The following is a 19426-nucleotide window of genomic DNA, read 5'->3' as shown; positions in this document are numbered from 1 at the left end:
TCGCATGGCTCTTCTGTAGCCAGCATTGCAAGGTATTTACATGCCAGATATGCTAAACGTTCGTATGCCCCTTCATGCTTTCACCACCATTCCAGAGGACGTGCTTCTATGCTGCTGACGCTCGTAAAAAAATAATGCATTAATTAAATTTGTTGTTGAATTCCTTGGGGGGAGAATTGTATGTCTCCTGCTCTTTTACCCACATTCTGCCATATATTTCATGTTATAGCAGTCTTGGATGATGACCCAGCATGTGGTGTTCATTTTAAGAACACTTTCACTACAGATTTGACAAAACACAAAGAAGGTGCCAATGTGAGATTTCTAAAGATAGCTACAGCACTCAACCCAAGATTTAAGAATCTGAAATGCCTTCCAAAATCTGAGAGGGATGAGATGTATACCATGTTTTCAGAAGTCTTAGAAGAGCAACACTCCAATGGAGAAACTACAGAACTGAACCACCAAAAAAGAAAATCAACCTTCTGCTGGTGGCATCTGATTCAGATGATGAATATGCATCAGTCCTCACTGCTTTGGATCGCTATCGAGCAGAACCCATCATCGGCATGGACGCATGTCCACTGGAAGGGTGGTTGAAGCATGAAGGTGACGTAAACAGGAAGCGGGCAGCATTATTTCCTGCAAATGTAAACAAACTTGTTTGAGCAATTGGCTGAAGTAGGACTGAATGGACTTGTAGGCTCTCAAGTTTTACATTGTTTTATTTTTGAGTGCAGTGTTATATTTGTACATAATTCTCTAAATTTGTAAGTTCAACTTTCATATTAAAGAGATTGCACTACATTATTTGTATTAGGTGAATTGAAAAACGCTATTTTACTGTGCAAATATTTGTAATAAAAAATAGTGATATATAAAATACTGTACACTTTGTATTCTTTGTAATTGAAATAAATATATTTGAAAATGTAGAAAACATCCAAAAACATTTAAATAAAAGGTATTCTATTTAACAGTGCAATTTTTTTTAATCGCTTGAGTCCTAATAATTAGTTAAAATTTAAGATTGAAATTTTCTTAAAAAAAACTAAAGAAGGTGATGAGCATAAGAACTTTTGTGGTGCTTTGAAAACAAGTTGGAATTGCCTAGAATCAGAGAAGGGAACTGGCATGGATGGGATCATTGTCAATTGGAAGGTATAGCTAGTGAGTGACATAAGCTTTCCCTGGATGTTGAAGAGGGAAATGGGTGGAAATGTGAACTGTTGTAGTGAGGGCTGGTTTTCTGTAATGTAGAAAATTCTAAAATGTGGGCAGGGTAACTGATTACATGGCTCTGTCCTACGTGAAGGTGGCTAGTTCATGGATTTTTTTTCAGTGTTGAATTCACCAAAGGGCTTCTCACTTTTAATTCTAGTAAATGTGAAAGCTGCTGATCAGTATTGCAAAATTCTGCAACTGGCTGAAATGCAAGTGTGCTACAAACAAGAATTGTGTGTATATATAACTTCATATGCATTTATGTACTGAACACTTGACAAATGTCTCTCTCTATTTTTTTACAAGATTACACCCAATTTTCACCTAGATAAGGCACAGATTTAGGGCTAGAAGGTATTGCAGATGCTGCTGTCACGAAGAACACTCACCAATACAAAGTCCTAACTCCCTGCTCAGATAGTGTATGGCACAGACTGTCTAGAATGAAAATCCTAAAAACTTAATCTTGTCAGCATTCAGTGAGCTAACGTATAGAATATTGACACAATTTGTTTGCTCTTGGCAGAAACACCACCACCAGGATATATCAGTGAAGATGGAGAAACAAGTGACCAGCAGTTGAACCAAAGCATGGATACAGGTAAAACCTATTAATCTCTTCACTATGTGTGCAGCGTTGGGATTTCTAGGTGTGATTTTCTAACACAATGGGGTGACTTCTTTCAACCATGGTTGTAATAATGTAAGCCTAACTATGGAAAGTGGGTAGAGGTTCATAATTTGCTACAGTGACCTGTTATATAAAATTGCTTTAAAAAATGTTAAAGGGTGAGGGGAACTGAATTAGTTTAAAAAGAAATGGTTTACTGATACCACTCAAGGACTGTGTTTGATTGAATGGTAAGAAGAATAGGGGACCAGAAAGCGATGAACCAAAATTGGTACTTCAAAAATTAGGCCTACTGTGGCAAAATAATGAGAGGATAAACCATTCTTCCCGTCATCCTTTTTGGGGCCTTTAAAAAGAAGCTTGAGGAAAAAAGAACTTTTACCATCCTCATGGCAGAAGGAAAAGGATTGTTGCTGTAACCAGACCTTAATACTCCAGTGAGGAAGCTTGACTATCATCACCTCATCAGAGGGGAACTCAGCTTGATACATGTTAGATCCTGCTGTCTTGCCTCCCTCATTTGTCCTTTTCCATACCCCCACTATCTTGCCACCTGTCCTACGTCTTCCTCTCTCTTGGCTTTTCACCTGATCGTAAAATCATCTGCGCTGCATGGCACCAGCATAGCGAGATGTGATGGCCCAACCAGCTCTGCTTGGCTGAAGGATCATTGAAGGAAAGGATCTAACCAGATTATGTTCTTGGCGAGCGAGGTGAGCTGGGGTCCAGAGGTGGCCAATCTACCAACCAAAAGCATCTGTCTGAATGACTAGCTGACTTATATCCTGAGAACATCAACAAAAGCTGTATTTCCCACCCATTTATATTATCCTATCTCCTGTCTATCTTGTGGCTGTTTTGTCAAAAGCAGGAAAGGGACTATCATTCCCAACTCAGAGTTGCACAACAGAACTAACCCTTTTCCCCCACTAAGGAGGACTGTTTGGCAGAATAAGAGACTATAACCACTGTTCATCCATTTAAAAAAAAACAAACAAAAAAAACTGTTAAACTTTGGACCGTTTCAGGGTCCTGCTAACACGTTTGGCTCTTCGGGCCCTTTATTCCATCTAAATTAACAAAACACCTTTTCACTACAAATCATGGTGGCATTCCCCTGGTATATACAAGCATATTGTTCCAATCCCTTCTGAAATTTCAATACCAATTTAGTATGAACAATAACTATATGGAAATGACGTTTTACGAAAGAGCATAAGACTATCCCAGGTAGTTTCAAGGATGAATCATACTGGGGCATTCTTGCAAATATCCAGACTATCCTGAAAAGAGCATCTTGTAGATAAGTTTATATTAGCCAAAGAAGTTGACACATCCTGCTTTTGTTTCCAGACGTCTAGGGGGCTGCTTGATCTGATCTGCTTAATGAAATAGTATGACCATTTTGAAAACGTTATTCTATATAACTTTTTTCCTGTTGTACTCATCACCATAGAATCATAGTCTATCAGGGCTGGAAGGGACCTCAGGAGGTCATCTAGTCCAACCCCCTACAACAACTCAGTTCCTATTCCTGTCACACATCACCTCCATATTGGTGCACATAACAAGATTGATTCCGCACATGGACTTAAAAAAATTAGAGGGAACCCTGGTCAGCACTGTTTCCTCTGGATGAGAAGCTCCTGCTGACACTGGGTACAGATAGTCTATCTTGGCAGTCTGTATTTAATGTTGGCAGTCTTTCCACTTAAATTGGACTCAACTATGCTAGCTTAGCTAAGGGCTGCAGTGCCTCACCAGGAAAGCGCGATGCCTTAGTTAGGAAGGCTAACTTGCTAGAAGCAACCTTGTGTTTTGTCTTTGCTTCTTTCCCCTGTATTTCTTCTCCAGTCAATAGCAGGCTGTGCAGGAGAGTTCATGTTTCTTTTCTCAGACTTTCTTCATCCTTCCGTAAAGAATAGTCTTTTAAAAATATTATTCAAGCTGTGTCATTTCCAGTGACATGCCCGGCCTCCAGTGAGAGTTTGGATCTCAAAGCTTCATGAAACCTCTGTATTTGTCACATCTACCTTCTCTTCTAGCTGCCCTCACTGGAAGTCAAGCAAGAAGCCACTGGTTTCTACAGTTGATAAAAATAAACAAAATATGCATGAGGATATAAGATATAATCACATGCGGTGAATGTAATGTGAGTTCCTGCCAAGTACTTAAGATTTCAGCATTAAAAGTGTTTAATACAGTAGATCCTCAGTTATGAACATCTGAGTTACGAACTGATCAGTCAACCACACACCTCCTTTGGAACTGGAAGTACGCAATCAGGCAGCAGAGACCCAAAAAAAAGCAAATACAGTACAATACTGTGTAAAGCATAAACTACTAAAAAAAAGGGGGAAAGGTTTAAAAAATTTTTTTTGACAAGGTAAAGAAACTGTTTCTGTACTTGTTTCATTTAAATTAAGATCATTAAAAGCAGCATTTTTCTTCTGCATAGTAAAGTGTCAAAGCTATATTACGTCAATGTTCAGTTGTAAACTTTGGGAAGAACAACCATAATGTTTTGTTCAGAGTTATGAACATTTGAGTTATGAACAACCTCTAATCCCAAGGCCTTCATAACTCTAAGGTTCTACTGTACTAACAAAAAGCAAAAGTAGCTTCTAAAATATGTATACAGTTGGGCAATTATGTGTGTTGATATTTTAAACTAAGGATAAGCCACTTCATTTTAATCTGGAAAACTGGTTGCAAGATGTCAGACGTGTTTGTAGTTCATTACAAAGAATAATATCCTAATATAATGTTAGCATATGGAGAAGCATGGTCTTCTATAATCTAAATGAAACACTCAGAAATTATCTAAAATATTCTGAATTATTCCTCCAGGATCTCCAGCAGAGCTATCTCCTAGTACTCTCTCCCCAGTTAATCATAGCCTGGGTAAGCTGGAAATACTTCACTTTTAACTGTTTCCTAAATTGTGTGCTTCGTATATGTATCATCATAAATCTTTCTCCTATTTTTGGGTGCTGATTATTCACAGAAGGGTGGAATCTGTATTAGAAGGAAGCAGTGTAATGGTTAGCTCTCATTAATGGTATCTTCACTAAAACTCTGGTTTAATTGCAAAGATGTTAAATGCAAATAAGTGTGGTACTTTTTTTTTCTTGTAACTGTTGGGACCTTAGCAAAGGGAGAGTAGAATGGCTGAGGGTATGCAAGAATGATGGGAACAGGAAGGGGATTTTACTTGTAAGAATAAGGGCTTGTCTATACTACCTGCCAGATCGGCGGGCAGCGATCAATCCAGCAGGGGTCTATTTATCGTGTCTAGTATAGACGCAATAAATAGACTGCTGAGCACTCTCCCGTTGACTCTGGTACTCCACCAGAATGAGGAGTGCAAGTGGAGTCAACGGGAGAGCGTCAGCTGTTGACTTACCGCAGTGAAGACACTGTGGTAAGTAGATCTAAGTACGTCGACTTCAGCTACGCCATTCACGTAGCTGAAGTTGTGTATCATAGATCAACCCCGCGCGGCCACAAGGGAACAGCTGCTTCCCTCCACCGCTTCTTGCTGAGGTCTTCAGCTGTCTGCTGCATAGGTAATAGGAAGAACTGCAAAGGATCACAGACTCGCTTGGCTTGGCCAGGCGTGGGGAGGGGCATGTGGCAGGAAAATCAAGAGAAGCTGTGTTGGGAAGAACAACCTCTGAAGGGTGAAAATGGGAAAAATAACTCTGGGGGATGACTTGGAAGGTACAAGGGAAGAGATTTGGGTGGTGAGGAAGAGGCTAGAAGGGGGAAAACTAACAAGCAAACGGGACAGTGTAAAAAGGCAAGGGTTTCTCCCTAAGACCCCAATAGCCTTATCAGTGGCCCTGTGTTTTGGACATACAATTTAGAATTTTAAACCTAATACTCTACTGGATAAAATTGTACCCCACTCTTTATTTCCTCAGTTATAAACAGCAGTTGCTCAAATCTACTGAGTAAGTGGTGATCATGTGAGGGTGTTCCCTCATTTGAATAGAGGGTTTAGAGATGGGTGAGAATGACTAGGGACATGGAAAAACTAATCTAGAGAGATCGAAGGGACTGGGCTTGTTCTTGGAGACAAACACTCTCTACGTTATAAAAGTGTACAAAATAAAGATTTTTGTATGGAAGATACAAGGATAATAGAAGCTCCCAATGTATTATGAAAAAAGTTGAGGATATTAAATTTAAAAAGCAATAGTTTTAAAACCGATAAGGCATTACCCATTCATATGGATAACAGGAGTATCCCAGTGTTACAGTACATACCGGGGTGGGGAGGTGGTGGTGGTGAAGGGATATTAAAAACACTTGCTTCAGGACATAACCACAATAGTTAGAGGTTGACTTGAGAGGAAACTTTTCTTTGTAGTCAGGCTATCCCATAACTATTTCTGTAGCATTTGTTACTTGCCACTCAGTGACAGGATACTGGACTGGATAGACAATTGGTCCAGTATAACACTTTTTATGTTCCTTTGCAGAATATGGGCTGTGAGGAGGAAATTCTCTCTGCATGAGCTATGGAAAATGAAAACTTAGTTACTGATTGATTTTTATAGCTCAGAGCTAGTGCCAAGACAAATCAATTTGAATCAATAAATATATATTTTTAAACATCTGTTTCATTATCACAGGAATTCTCACTTTTTTTCTTTTTTTTCCAGACTTGCAGCCCGTCACTTACTCAGAGCCTGCATTTTGGTGTTCAATAGCATATTATGAACTGAATCAGAGAGTGGGAGAAACCTTCCATGCATCACAGCCTTCATTGACTGTAGATGGCTTTACAGATCCATCAAATTCAGAAAGATTTTGTCTAGGTTTGCTCTCCAACGTTAACAGAAATGCCACAGTGGAAATGACAAGGCGACACATAGGTATATTCTTAAATCTTGTAACTATCTCTAAGGGTAATGGCACTTAATTGAATAGATCTGGGTGGTTTTTGCAAAGTTCTGAGTGTGTTACAACTTAAATTGGATCAGCACAGGATTGGGAAAATATTAAATCAGCACAATAAAATAAACAAGCAATATTTAATAAAATACTAGCAGTACCAAATTGTGTTGTTTTCTTGCCTACCTTTGGAATGTAAAATGACAATTTACAACTTCCAGATAAAGCTGAAACTAGTCTTAACTGTGCTAATTTGACATTGTAAAAAAAATTCACCAAACAGTTACTGAAGTTTGCAGCATACCATCTTGACTCTGGCCTTTCAGTAGAGCTGTTGGAGGTGGGGGAGAGGCAGAAGTAGACTTCTATTTTGCTGGATTTCAATGTGGATTTTTTGTGAAATCTTTCACATTAAATCAGAACTTTCAAAAAGCAATTGTGGTTTAAAAGTCAGTTCTTTGAAAACTTTAGATTTTTGGCAACTTCCAACATACAATTTAACTGCTCAAGCAAAACTGTCAATAGAAAAAATCCAATTGGGAACCCCTAGAACAATAAGCAAACATTTTTTTTGAAAATGGAATTAAAAAAAAAAAATCACTTCATAGTGCACCTCCTTGCTGAATGAGCTATTAGAAATAGTTTGCTATTAGAAATATCTCGTGTCTTTTTTAATACAAAAAGAACTAATTCAGATCAGGTATTTTTCTAGACAGGAGAGCTAGTTCATATTAAGGATGAGCAGGAAGAGGCTGTCTTTTCATAAGTGCCAAATGAAGTCCTCTGGTGCCTTTGTCTAAGGAGTAAGCGCACACTGGGGTAGGGGTGGGGCAGGAGTCTATGCGGTGTGAGGAAGGCTTTGGAGGTGAGAGGAAGTAGCTGACTATCCATGAGCCTTGTTCTTCTTAACCTGCCACACTAGTATTTATACGAAAACGAACAAGATTTAATAAGAAAGTTAATCTACTTGTTTTTATTGCAAGTATTGCTTCGACAGAGGGTATGTGCGGAATCAACATTGCCTTCAAACTTTGATTCTGATTAGTACTTTGAGACGAAGCAAACGGAAGGAAGAAAGAATTTCTTGTCAAGAACAGACTTTGTTCTCATTCAAGAACAAAACATTCTAGGGTTGTGGGAGGAGGAATTCTTCTGAGCAACATCCTGCTCTCCCTACAGGTGTCAGCTGGCAATATGGCCATATTGCCAGCTTAACTGATTCACCTTGCAGTTCTGAGAGGGGGGGAAAAAAAAAAAGTTGGCCCTCAGTGAAATAAAGCAGTCTTCTAATATGTCAACCAGTTCAGATCATATCATAAGTGAAGCTTCTACTAATCTTGTTTCAGGAAGGGGAGTGCGTCTGTATTACATTGGTGGGGAAGTTTTTGCTGAGTGCCTAAGTGATAGCGCAATCTTTGTTCAGAGCCCCAATTGTAATCAAAGATATGGCTGGCATCCTGCAACGGTATGCAAAATTCCACCAGGTAAGAGCACAAGTACAAGGCATACTAATCAAGAAATTGAGTACATTTAAATGCATTGTCTTCCTATTAACTTCTAGAAGTTGGCTCTTCACATTGCCCTCATAGGAAAGCCTGCAAGTATACATAGGCTGTAGTTTTCTAAACTTTTTTCTCTTCATAGGATGCAACCTGAAGATCTTTAATAACCAGGAATTTGCTGCTCTTCTGGCTCAATCTGTAAATCAAGGTTTTGAAGCAGTGTATCAGCTAACTAGAATGTGTACCATAAGAATGAGTTTTGTTAAAGGATGGGGGGCTGAATACAGGTATGAAACATTCATTTTTACTTTTACATTTACTCTAATCAATTTTCTCCCCTTCCTCCTGTCCCACTCATGCCCCAGCTTGAAAGGCAGACAATTAGACTGCCACCAGCTTTAAAAATACACTGTCAGCAAATAAAACAAGAGAATGCAATTGTGTTTCCATGGGAGTGAGTGTGTTCTAAAACCCTTATGGATCAATATGTTAATTTGTCTCACATTCCAGGAAACTAGCTATTCTGCTAAAAGTGTGGTGGTCTAGATATTAGAGTTAACTTTTTACATCTGATCTTACTTGCTCTCCACCATCTAGTGGCTTTGACGTTTGTGCTGTGATTACTTGCCTTTTGTAAGATCTACATAAAACCATTGTGTCTCAGTGCTGCTCCATATGGAGTGTAATGAGCTGCTTAAGATGTGATGTTGGTTTCAAATGATGGTAACCAAGGAATAAATTTGGAATGACTCTTTCAATAAGTGTATTATAAACAATAAAACAGCTAGAGAATGCACGTTTGGGAGGTGGGTAAGAGTTTGGAACTCATTGTGGAAAACTTAACTATGCCAGGAATACGATAAGTTTGATTGTATTTGTGTAGTAAAACTGCTAAGAACAGTTTTACGAATGGAAAAAGTTCCTTTTTATTCATTGTTGAATTTATTCCAGTTATGCTCTCTAATAGGACTATTTAAATCTATAGAGGAAAGGGTTCTTTATAAAATACAATATGAGAATTCAGGAGGAACAGCATCTGACTTATGAGTTGAGAAGCTATACAGAAAAATTTGGATTACTTTGTCCCTGGGGAGAGAGGTGTATGACTAATCCCCCCCCCCCCCCATGTCTGAAGTTTTTTCCACAGAAAGAATAGGGACTTGATATATGAAACATCTCTACAACGTGTAATTACTGGAAAATGGAATTATTTCAGGCTTTGAAGGTGTATATTTAATGCTGTGTAGGTTCTACTGATGCTTTGTCACCATTTGGGTTTAAAAATGGATCCATCCCAAGTTTCAGGTCGGGATCTGAGATAAAATGAGGACTTTGAGTCATGGAATAAACGGGAAGTGCTCTGTTAGCAAGAGGTAAACTAGAGGGAAAACTGGCCCAAGCTTTGAGCTAGGGGAGTTGGCTCAAAGGGATTGTGTGTACACTTAAGAAAAATTAAATACAACATTAAAATCATATATCAGTATAGCTAAATGAAATTAAAAATAGTGTTCAAACTACAGAGCGCCAAAACTTGAAGCGCGCAGAGCTTCATAAAGAGAGAAGGGAGGGCAGAAGATTGCAGTGGTAAGGGTAGTGTGTGTGTGTAATTTTAGATGGCTAATAAATGTTGGGTCTGCAAGATCCAGTGGAACTATTGGTAGAGTGGCTAAGTAACTATTCCTTACTGAAAAGGAAAGGATGATCTAGTTTCTCTGCATCTGTATGTTTGACAGAGAATGTTAAATTCTTGATGTCTTGTGGATAATAAACAGGATGAAGTGGAAGATTCTGAGATTATTGAAATACTTCTAGGCAAGATAACTGGCTAATCCATGTTGTCTAGTAGAAAATTTAAGCCATTGTCAGTTTTTTATGGGCTAGTTAACAAAGGTGAGTTAGGACTATTTGTAGGTAAAAGTAAAAACAGAATTGTATGTAAATGATTGGTCTTGGAGAAGTCTCTTGGGGTTGTCTGTAATACTTAAATTATGAAACTTGTAGATGACACTAAAATGGTGTGGTTAAGGCAGGAGGATATTTACAGCTATACAGGATAATCTTGATTCAGGTGAGTGGTCTGAGGTGCCTAAATGTAAGATGATGAAATTAAGTAGAATTTATCAGCCTTGTGAAATGTCCAAAATTACATCCCTGGGAAAGTCAAGGTAAGCAAGGATGAATCCGTGCCTAATCTAAGTACAAAAGCTTGCATTAACGCATTTCCGTCTGGTAGTAGGTCTGGTTGTTTTGGTAGACGAAATGTTTGTTCTTTGCTTCACATGATGGTTTGTATGTGTTGCATGAATCCAGAGACGCAGTTATCGGGCCCAGGTTAGAACACATGAACTTGCTGTCCAATTTTAGTACCTTTTTATTTGAAGAAAGGTAGTCCAGTTGGGGAGATATAGTAATGGGCTACATGGAACTTCTGTTCTGTTTTAAAGAGGACTTGGGACTAAATGGATTGTATTTCCTTGAGATGAGAGAGGAGATTTTTATGCCAGGAACATTTTGTTCTGGCGTAAGTATTATATTATCAAGATGGCAAAGTAGTCCAGAATACACTCTGATAGAGGGTGGACACTGCCTCATTTCTTCTACAGAATGTAAAATCACAATAAATACCACCTCGTTCTCTTGGGATGCTGGTCTAATAACTTTTTTCTGCTTTTACACTTCCTCTTATTTATACAAATAAAGATTGTTGTAAACTGGTGGTTGTGGTCCTAGTGACAAAAGTAGAAAGCATCAGGATTGCTTGCTTAACTGCTGGCTCTGTTGCATTATGCCACCTCATTTTGTGTGTAAGGTAGCTATAAATACCAAGAAAAAAAAATCTATAAAACTACTTAGCAACAGTGGACCTAATCCTGCAGTCCTAGGTCAGGAAAACTCTCTTGGATTTCACTGAGAGTCTGGCCCCCCACCCATTCAAGGCCTGATCTCCTACAGACCTGTAAAGTGAAATAACTGCTTCTCTCACGTATAGTACATCCAGTACTTTCATACCAACTTTTTCTCTTAAAGTACTTGAGAGAATCGCTTTTGAATAGCAAGTCTGTAAAATAGGAGTGTTGGGGGTTGAAATTATTACTTCAAAAATTTAATGAAGCCTCAGCAACAATGTGGCTTTTTTACAGAGTGCCATACATAAAAAGCTTGCCAGGTGGAAAAATATAGTTATATAATAGACGAGGGTAATGTGTAAAATTTTGAAGTTGTTTGAGGAAATTACAATACACTACAGAGAAGTTACAGGAAATCAGCAGAGGAGATGTTAGGTTAAGTGTTATCGTACAGAAACACCAATGTAACCACACGCTCAGTTATGATGCACTTGTTTCTGACAAAATCTAGCACAGCTTCCTTAAATTTTTCTCTGCAGCAATTTTTATAATCAACAGATCTGACTTTCTTTTGGTTACAGTGTTACTACTACTCAGCTGTATTGGCTCTGTTGTTCAATTCCTTGTGCATAAATAATAAAATAGTTTGTCAAGTTCCAGTCAACTACCTGTGCAACCCCTTTGAAGGCAAGGGGCTTACTTAAGCTTTTTTCTGTTTACTTAATGTCACCTGCAGGACTTTTTAATCTTAGTGAGCCTGAGAAGTTAAATATCAGCTTTACTCAAATGTGGGTATCAGGTTGAGTTTGTAGGGTGGACAGTCTGGTTTTAAAAATAAATATATAACTAAAGGTGATCTCCTTTTAATGTGACAGTTGGAGCAAAAACCACAAAGGCAGTTTAATCTTGGTGCATGTGGAGATTAATACGAACCCCTAAGGTACAGGTGTATCTTGTACATATTTGGAAAGACTCTGTCTGCAAAAAGTTTCATTCCTGTAGTGCTTGAGTCTTCTCTTTTTTTATATATAGTTTTATTTATTTTTTAATCACACCCCTATTGGCTTCCAAAGTCTCTTGGTAACTTCTCTTCTCTTTCTTCTCTAGACGGCAAACAGTAACAAGCACTCCTTGCTGGATTGAACTGCATCTGAATGGACCTCTACAATGGTTGGACAAAGTATTGACTCAGATGGGCTCTCCTTCAGTACGCTGCTCCAGCATGTCGTAAAACACCTTCCTCTGTTACCAGTGGGCTAAATATCAAGTCCAGTCAACAGACTTAATATAACAGCTCGTCTGTCTTAGTATTGGTGTGTGGTTCCCATGAACTATTTACTATTCAAAAAGGTTTAAAAACAACAACAAAAAACAAAAAAACAGCACTTGAGGTCTCATCAATTAAAGCACCTTGTGGATTTTGTTTCCTGTACTCTGATACTAGATGAAAATTTCATGTATAGAAACACCACCTGAAGGAGGAAGGGACAGTTCTAAAGACTCTTAATGGTGTTTTCATTGGGTGTATAATTGAGTGTCCTAAAGGTTTATCAATAACATGAATAGTTGCATATATGTACATCTAATGTATCGATCTCCAATATCCCAGTATTGTGCTGTTCTACATTTTTAGTACCCATAAACAGATGTGTGCTCTTTTTAATTTTGGGCATACTTCTGATAAAATTCCAAGTTCTCTCTAATCCTATATTCTTTTTATATTTTTTATATATGCAGGTTTTAAAGATGTCCTTTAAAAAAAAGGGGGGGGGGGCGGGGGAGGCCAACTTTCCTTGTAGAAAAAAAGCTTAACTTTTTGCTGCCTTCTTAAAAATCCCTCCTTTGGAAGGGAAAGAAATGCCTGAATTTCATCTCTGAAATCGTAAACACTTTGTATACTTAATGGGGCCCAAAATGAATTTATATTGTAAATTCTGAGTCTACCCTAGGAGCCTACTTTTCCCCCTCCCCATCCAAAGTAACGCATCTGTTGCCGGCAATAGATGCACTGACGCTGCCGGCACTGAGGCATTTGACTTTTTTTTGTACTTCAGATCGTTAAGAGCAAATACTTTCTTTCATGAAATGAAAATTTATAGTAGCATTGAATAGGCTTATGGAAACGTACAAGCTATTGGCTTACCCCTTACACCTATATTTTAAATCTGTCACTTAAATTTTGAGTTTAATTTTTGAGCCCAAATACCTTTAAACAGCTTCCCCCAGGGATAAACTAGACTTTTTTCCATGTAGGTTTTAAATAGATGCAGCTTTTTAATATATTTAGTGATGGAATGTAAACTCCTTGATCTGAGTGGTGTTGTATGGCTTAGTGACAGACCAGATCATACGCATTCATTATGAAATAACAAGCCTTGTAAAAGTAGGTGCTTCTGCAAAAGCTCTAGGATAGTGGTTGCTGAGGTATGACCAGCAGAGGAGGATTTTTAGGTTCTTCAATACAGTGCATGTTATTGTGAACCCTTGGACACTACATCTGCACCATACTAAAAATATTCTGAATTATATTCTACAAATAAGTCTGGGTTGGGGAAGGGTTGGGAAACTGTATAGAAGGGTTATTCTGACTTGAAAAATATACATCTTACTAACAATCTTGTGATCTAGCTGTCTGTCATTCTTTTGTTATTGTGGCAGTAGCAGGATTGCCTTTGTCCCTGTCTCCCCCCCCACATTGTTTCATTCATTACACTAGTACTGTACTTTGTAAGTACAGCTAGTGATTACTTAGCTTTGAGAACAAAATGTGGCCAGTGTTACAGCTTTTAATCAGTTGACTGAATTGAAGATAGTGATGGATATTTTTATGCCATAATGAATAGGGCATATAAGCAATACCAAAAATTAAGCCTTGAAAAAGTGGGCCAGGCAACTTTTAAAAATTGGAAATGCATTTACCAGTTTGTGGTAGTTTTACCAGTAGACTAATGTATTGGTAGAACTTGTGAACCTAAGAAATAAGCTTCATGCGTGTTGCATTTGCCTAATATGTGAATACACTAATAAAAGTTCTAATTCTCATGATGGTGGTTTTTATTAATGTTTGACAGCGGCCATATCCCACAACCACTTTACTTAGTGAATTATCTTATGGAAGAGAAGTCATTTCAGTCTCAGCATACACACTGGCCCAAGTTTGCTCTAATTCATTTTAGAGTTTTCTGCCTTACCTCCCCTTCTGGGAGAAAATAAAGTAATGCAGCATTCAAAATGAGTTCAAAAGCAAAATTACTGTCTTAAGTATTGTGTTAGGGGGAGAACTAGATTAAAGGAAACTAGAATTAATGGTAGGAAAATTCTCACGATGTGAGATTAGATAGATATGTATTAGACAGTTAAGGTAAATCTGAAGTAATATCTTCTTTGGACCAGCTGTCATACTTAATCATGTTTTATATTATCTGCTTAGAACTTCCAGAGTTCTTTTTAGCCTATATTTAACAATGAAAACTTTCCAAACTGTAAATAAAAGGGGAAGTCACTTTTTGTTGCAAATACAAATTGAATCATAAGTACTAGGTCAGATGTCTTTTTCCAGAACGGTAGCTAGAGAAGAGTGACTCTCTGGGTGAAAGACAAGATGTTTTTGCCAACACATAAATTGCACTTATGAGTAGTCTGAAACTTGGATAAGCTATGTGACCTGATGCTAAGGTCATATGCTGTGCGTTTGTTTTTTTTTCCTTCCAGCTTTGTTGACACAACTATTGCTCACTTAGTTTTGAACACTACAGTAACCCTGAATAGCCTTTTTTGGGGGGGCACATCCTCCCATCCAGTGTACAAGGAACCTACAAATACTTATCAGTGGACCTATGGAGCTGAAATGAAAGTTTAGACTTCCACATACTTACATGATTCCAGTAACTTCAAGAAAAACCTCAAATATCCTGAGACTCACAATTTAATTTGTAAGCACTGGCAAAACAGTGCCTCTGTTCCCCTCCCTTTGTATATGTTGTCTCTTTATACTGTAAACTCTTTTCAGCAGGGATTCTCTTGCTATAGCTTTCTATAGCACCTTGCTCAAAGGAGGGTCCCTAGTTCTTATCAGAACTTCTAGGGGTATGTCTACACAGCCCATGGCAAGCAAGCCTCCCAGCATGAGTTGACTGACTTGGGCTTGCATTTGTGCTCTAAAAATGCCTGTATAGACAGTGCTTTGAAGTTGCAGCTCAGGCTGCAGATTGGGCTTCAAAGCCTGAGCAGCAGCCCAAGCTGCAGCTTCAAAGCTTTGTCTACATTGGTATTTTCAAAGCACCAGCACACGCCCTGCAAGACCAAGTCTGTTGATCCAGGCTGGGAGGCTCACTGCTGCGGGTTATGTAGACATGTACCCTCAGTGCCACTCTAATGCATATAATTTGGAACATGATGGAAGTTTTTAATGGTGTCTTGCAGTTAAGGCACTGGACTAAAACTGAGGACAATTGCTGACTCACCCAAGGACACAGCCTGTGGATGTTACGTAGTCATTGTGCCTTAACTTCTAAACATACAGGTGTTTGTAAGATCACCCATGACAGTAGAATCTGAGCACCTTCTCACGTGTAAGAAGAAAAGAGTAATCTTAGGTTAATACATAATATAGATTCTGTTATATGAATACATAATATATCTCACTAAGCCTCTTATTTTCAAGTATCCAACAACTCCATATTGAGAGGGCCTGACATTTGCTGGGATTGATCTATTACATAATCGTTCTAAACTGTGGGCTCAGTATACTGAGGGGAAATGGCATGTTTTAACCATTGATCTTTCAAACTTAGTTGTGGTGTCAGCTTTTTTTCGTACCGAGGTTTTATTGCAGCTGGATTTTGAGTTAAAGTATTGTGAAATCAATTTTCACTTTATTCCACCCAGACCAAATGTTTATTTTTATTTGAAGTACAAAATTTGTTCCAGTAAAGGGAACACTGCTTGAATATAACCTAATGCTGGATACTTGAATATTCAAGAGTTTATCTCATTATGTGAGTTTTAATAAAGCGCTATTTCACTGGAAGAAATCTCCATTTAACAGATAACATGCATGCCATATTAGAAAGCACTTCTAGAAAGATATACTTGAGGAATTTATTTTGACTGCTTCCAATTTGATGGCCTATTCATAGCTATGAAATACATCAGTGAAATGTATATCTCCTAAATCTAAGCATGTGTAGTTTAGAATATGCACACTACTCATATTTTAAAATGTTCTTGTTCATATAACCAGTGCTCACGTTGTACGTCCTACTTGATATCTTGTCTGTCTTCAGATTGTGATCTCAACAAAGTAGGGATTGTGCCTTCTGTTTGGAAAGCACCTAGCTCGTAGAAGTTACTGGAAAGTTCACCAGATCTACGAAGAATGGAACCGGGGCTCCAAAACTGAAAACCGTTTTTGCCGTGGCCTGATGGGCTGCATTCAGAACACAGCACAGGCAATTGCAATAAGAAAGGCAGATGATAACCTTTTGGTCAAACCTCTGCTCTTTCTGGTCAACCACCGTATCCTGCTGACCGACATAGAGATCTTAATGGAAGTGGATGGCAAAGAACCATATTGGCTCCGACTGCTCCTTTCAAATAAATACCAGAGTGGTGAGGGACAACTGCTCTTAAAAAGACTGGAGGCTCACGAGGATCAGTCTTCTTCCTTCTCCTTTCAATGTGCGACCCTTGTGAGGTGTGGTAGTGATAGGTTAACTGCCACCAGCTATACGTTTGTCTAAAGCCATAAAAGAAGGGCACTACTGGCAGCAATGAAAGTACCTATAAGAAAATCCCAGCTGGCAGCTGCTCTGCCCAGAGGGGAGACAACTTTGCAATGTTGTCAGGAAGAGGAGAAACTCTTAGAGGAGTTGGCTTAGAACCTGCCTAGGACTTTCATAGAAGGCATCTGTGGTGTAGAGCTGTCAAGCAGAAGCATAGCACTGGCTTTGCTAGATCAGTTGCTGCTCCTTGATGATCAAGTAGTGGTCAAGAAGCAACTCTGGATTGGCAAGAAAAAGGTTTGTTCCTCTTGGATGGGGTTTTCGGAACAATTATCTCCATTCTGGATTGTATTTCTGCAGCATGTCTCCCACGGTTCTGATACATATAGGCTATTCTGCTCCTGTCTACAGTTTCTGGAGGCAATTTGAACCTGTAGTACAGCCTGTGCTAGCCATGCCCCTGCCCTCTAGCTTGCTGCCAGAACGGCCTCCTAAGTAGCGGTTCACTTGGCTCCTCATGCTGAAGCCACAAAACAGAGCTGGGAGGGCAATGTGTGTCCTGCCTATTCTCAGGCAGTAGGTCCTGGCCCTGCTAGAGCATGGGGCTCTGAGTCAGACAGGCCTGTTGGATCTCCCCCTGCCCCCAAGAAGTCATGACTCCAACACAGAAAAGCCCGAGCAGGAGCTGCAAAGCATATAGATCAGTCCATAGATGAAGTCTTTGGCTAGCCAGGCTAGGGGGTAAGTACAGGACCCGAAAGACAAAACCCTTAAAGGGCACCACGTCCCCCTCCCATAAGTACTAAAATGGATCCTAAATTCCCTTCTTCCCAAATCAAATCAACTCTAGTAATGAGACCCTATCACCCAGGGCAGGGGGAGTGGGACTCTGAAGGGGAGGACACTGAGGGAGACTCATCCAGAAGGCTGAAGCTGCTGCATAAAACAAACTGCAAGAGACCACACTTCCTGGCCACAGCTGGGTGGCCGTGCCCATTAAGTAGGTCAAAATGGCTAAAAAAAAAAAAAAAAAAAAAATCCAAAAAAGTGTCTGTCTTGTCTTCTCTTCCCTCCGCCCCAGGTGTTCATCCTTGGGCTCAACCCCTCTCCTCCCTCCAGTAAGGAAGGAGAGCTCTCTCATTTAGGCGCTGAACAGAACGTGGGTGGGTGGGAATGCAGCAAAGGTTGTTCCTCCCTCTTCCCTCATTTAAATGTTTGAAATTGTGTGCAAAAGGGTTGTATCCACAATCCAGATCCAACCTGAACAGGTGCACAAGGACAAGCCTAAAAACAATATCGGCCTTCTAAATCCTTGCCTAAGACAGCAATTTTGCTGCACCCATCCTTTGAGAATATGATCAGGCTCAGAAATGGGAAAAATCTGACACCAGTAAACGCATAAGCAGGCATACACTTAGATATTACAAGTTATGAGAGCCAAAAAAATGCCATCAGTTATACCATATATCGATGCTCCAGGGACATCTCTCCCAAAGATGCAACTGAAGGGAAGCCACCCTCAGAAGGGACTTGGAGGCTTTTTCCACCAGCCTTGGCCCTAACAGCTACATACCGCTCAAGTGTGTCAATATCCTGGCTGGACGATCGTAAGGCCATGAAGGATAAAGATCTTCCACCTCTCTGGTTTACACTGAAGAAAATTTACCTAGTAATAGCCTTTGGGGCAGATGGCACAATGGATGCAATGATCCTGCTTAGCCAGAAGCCACATCTGGGTTTGCCCCGGAAGGTCAATGCTCTGGAAACTACAGACTGGGGGGAGGAATAGTCCATTTTTATCAGAATTGCAGGAGATGCTGCTAGCAGAATTGTAAATTTCTTACCTGATGATTTCCTTTCTCCTCTTCTCCCATCCCAGCTCCAGGAGTGTCCAATGGAGAGGAAAACCACAGCTAATAATTAGCCAGGCACATGGGAGAACCGGTGGGCGAGAGAACACCTTCATAATGAGGTAAGAACATGTGCTTAAACTCAGAGGCACTGTGCAGTGTAGGAAGCGAAGCATGGGAGGTGAGTCGGCGTTGGGGACTAGAAAGCACTAACAGAACGGTGAAGGAGTGGAGTGATGGGGTTAAAGCAAAGGAGAGAGAAAGTGGTGTAGTTGCTGGAAGAAGCTGAATGTTTCAGAGAGTTTCCTGCAGCAAGTCTGTGCATTTACTATCTCTGTGCTATGCTCATCGTAGAGGTATCCAAGCATCTTTTCCGGTAGCTAAGCGCCTTTTAAACTGGCATGTACCAGTTACAGAATTAACAAAACTCATCTTTTCAGTGCTGTAACAACTTGAATGTAGCTCCTAAAACAAGAACAATGTTAACACAAACTAAAGCAAACGGGGGGGAAAAAAATCTACGTTTTTCTCACTGGTATGCCCAGTGCTGTCTGGGAGTGAAAGCCAAAGCTAGCAATACTAAGAGGGTGGTGAAACACTGGAATGCGTTACCTAGGGAGGTGGTAGAATCTCCTTCCTTAGAGGTTTTTAAGGTCAGGCTTGACAAAGCCCTGGCTGCGATGATTTAACTGGGAATTGGTCCTGCTTTGAGCAGGGGGTTGGACTAGATGACCTTCTGGGGTCCCTT

General features: G+C 39.6%; 1 protein-coding gene across 4 annotated transcripts in view; it reads left to right on the top strand.

Annotated features, from left to right (window-relative positions):
* The window catches only part of SMAD2 (SMAD family member 2), a 66460-nt gene extending 51852 nt beyond the window's left edge, over window positions 1-14608 (top strand). For 2 of the 4 annotated variants that reach the window (XM_073343496.2, XM_073343499.2), the window contains 6 exons: window positions 1751-1825; window positions 4706-4759; window positions 6526-6738; window positions 8104-8241; window positions 8402-8546; window positions 12213-14608. In XM_073343496.2, the coding sequence (XP_073199597.2) occupies window positions 1751-1825; window positions 4706-4759; window positions 6526-6738; window positions 8104-8241; window positions 8402-8546; window positions 12213-12336 (749 nt within the window). In that variant the 3' untranslated portion in view covers window positions 12337-14608. The remainder of the gene's footprint in view (window positions 1-1750; window positions 1826-4705; window positions 4760-6525; window positions 6739-8103; window positions 8242-8401; window positions 8547-12212) is intronic. The other 2 variants (XM_073343498.2, XM_073343497.2) reach the window with 1 other exon arrangement.
* Window positions 14609-19426: the final 4818 nt, after the last annotated feature.

The sequence above is a fragment of the Lepidochelys kempii genome, chromosome 5, assembly GCF_965140285.1.
Source record: "Lepidochelys kempii isolate rLepKem1 chromosome 5, rLepKem1.hap1, whole genome shotgun sequence".
Lineage (NCBI taxonomy): Eukaryota > Metazoa > Chordata > Testudines > Cheloniidae > Lepidochelys > Lepidochelys kempii.
Note: the sequence above shows the minus strand (reverse complement) of the source record. Positions and strands in the feature narration are given on the sequence as shown.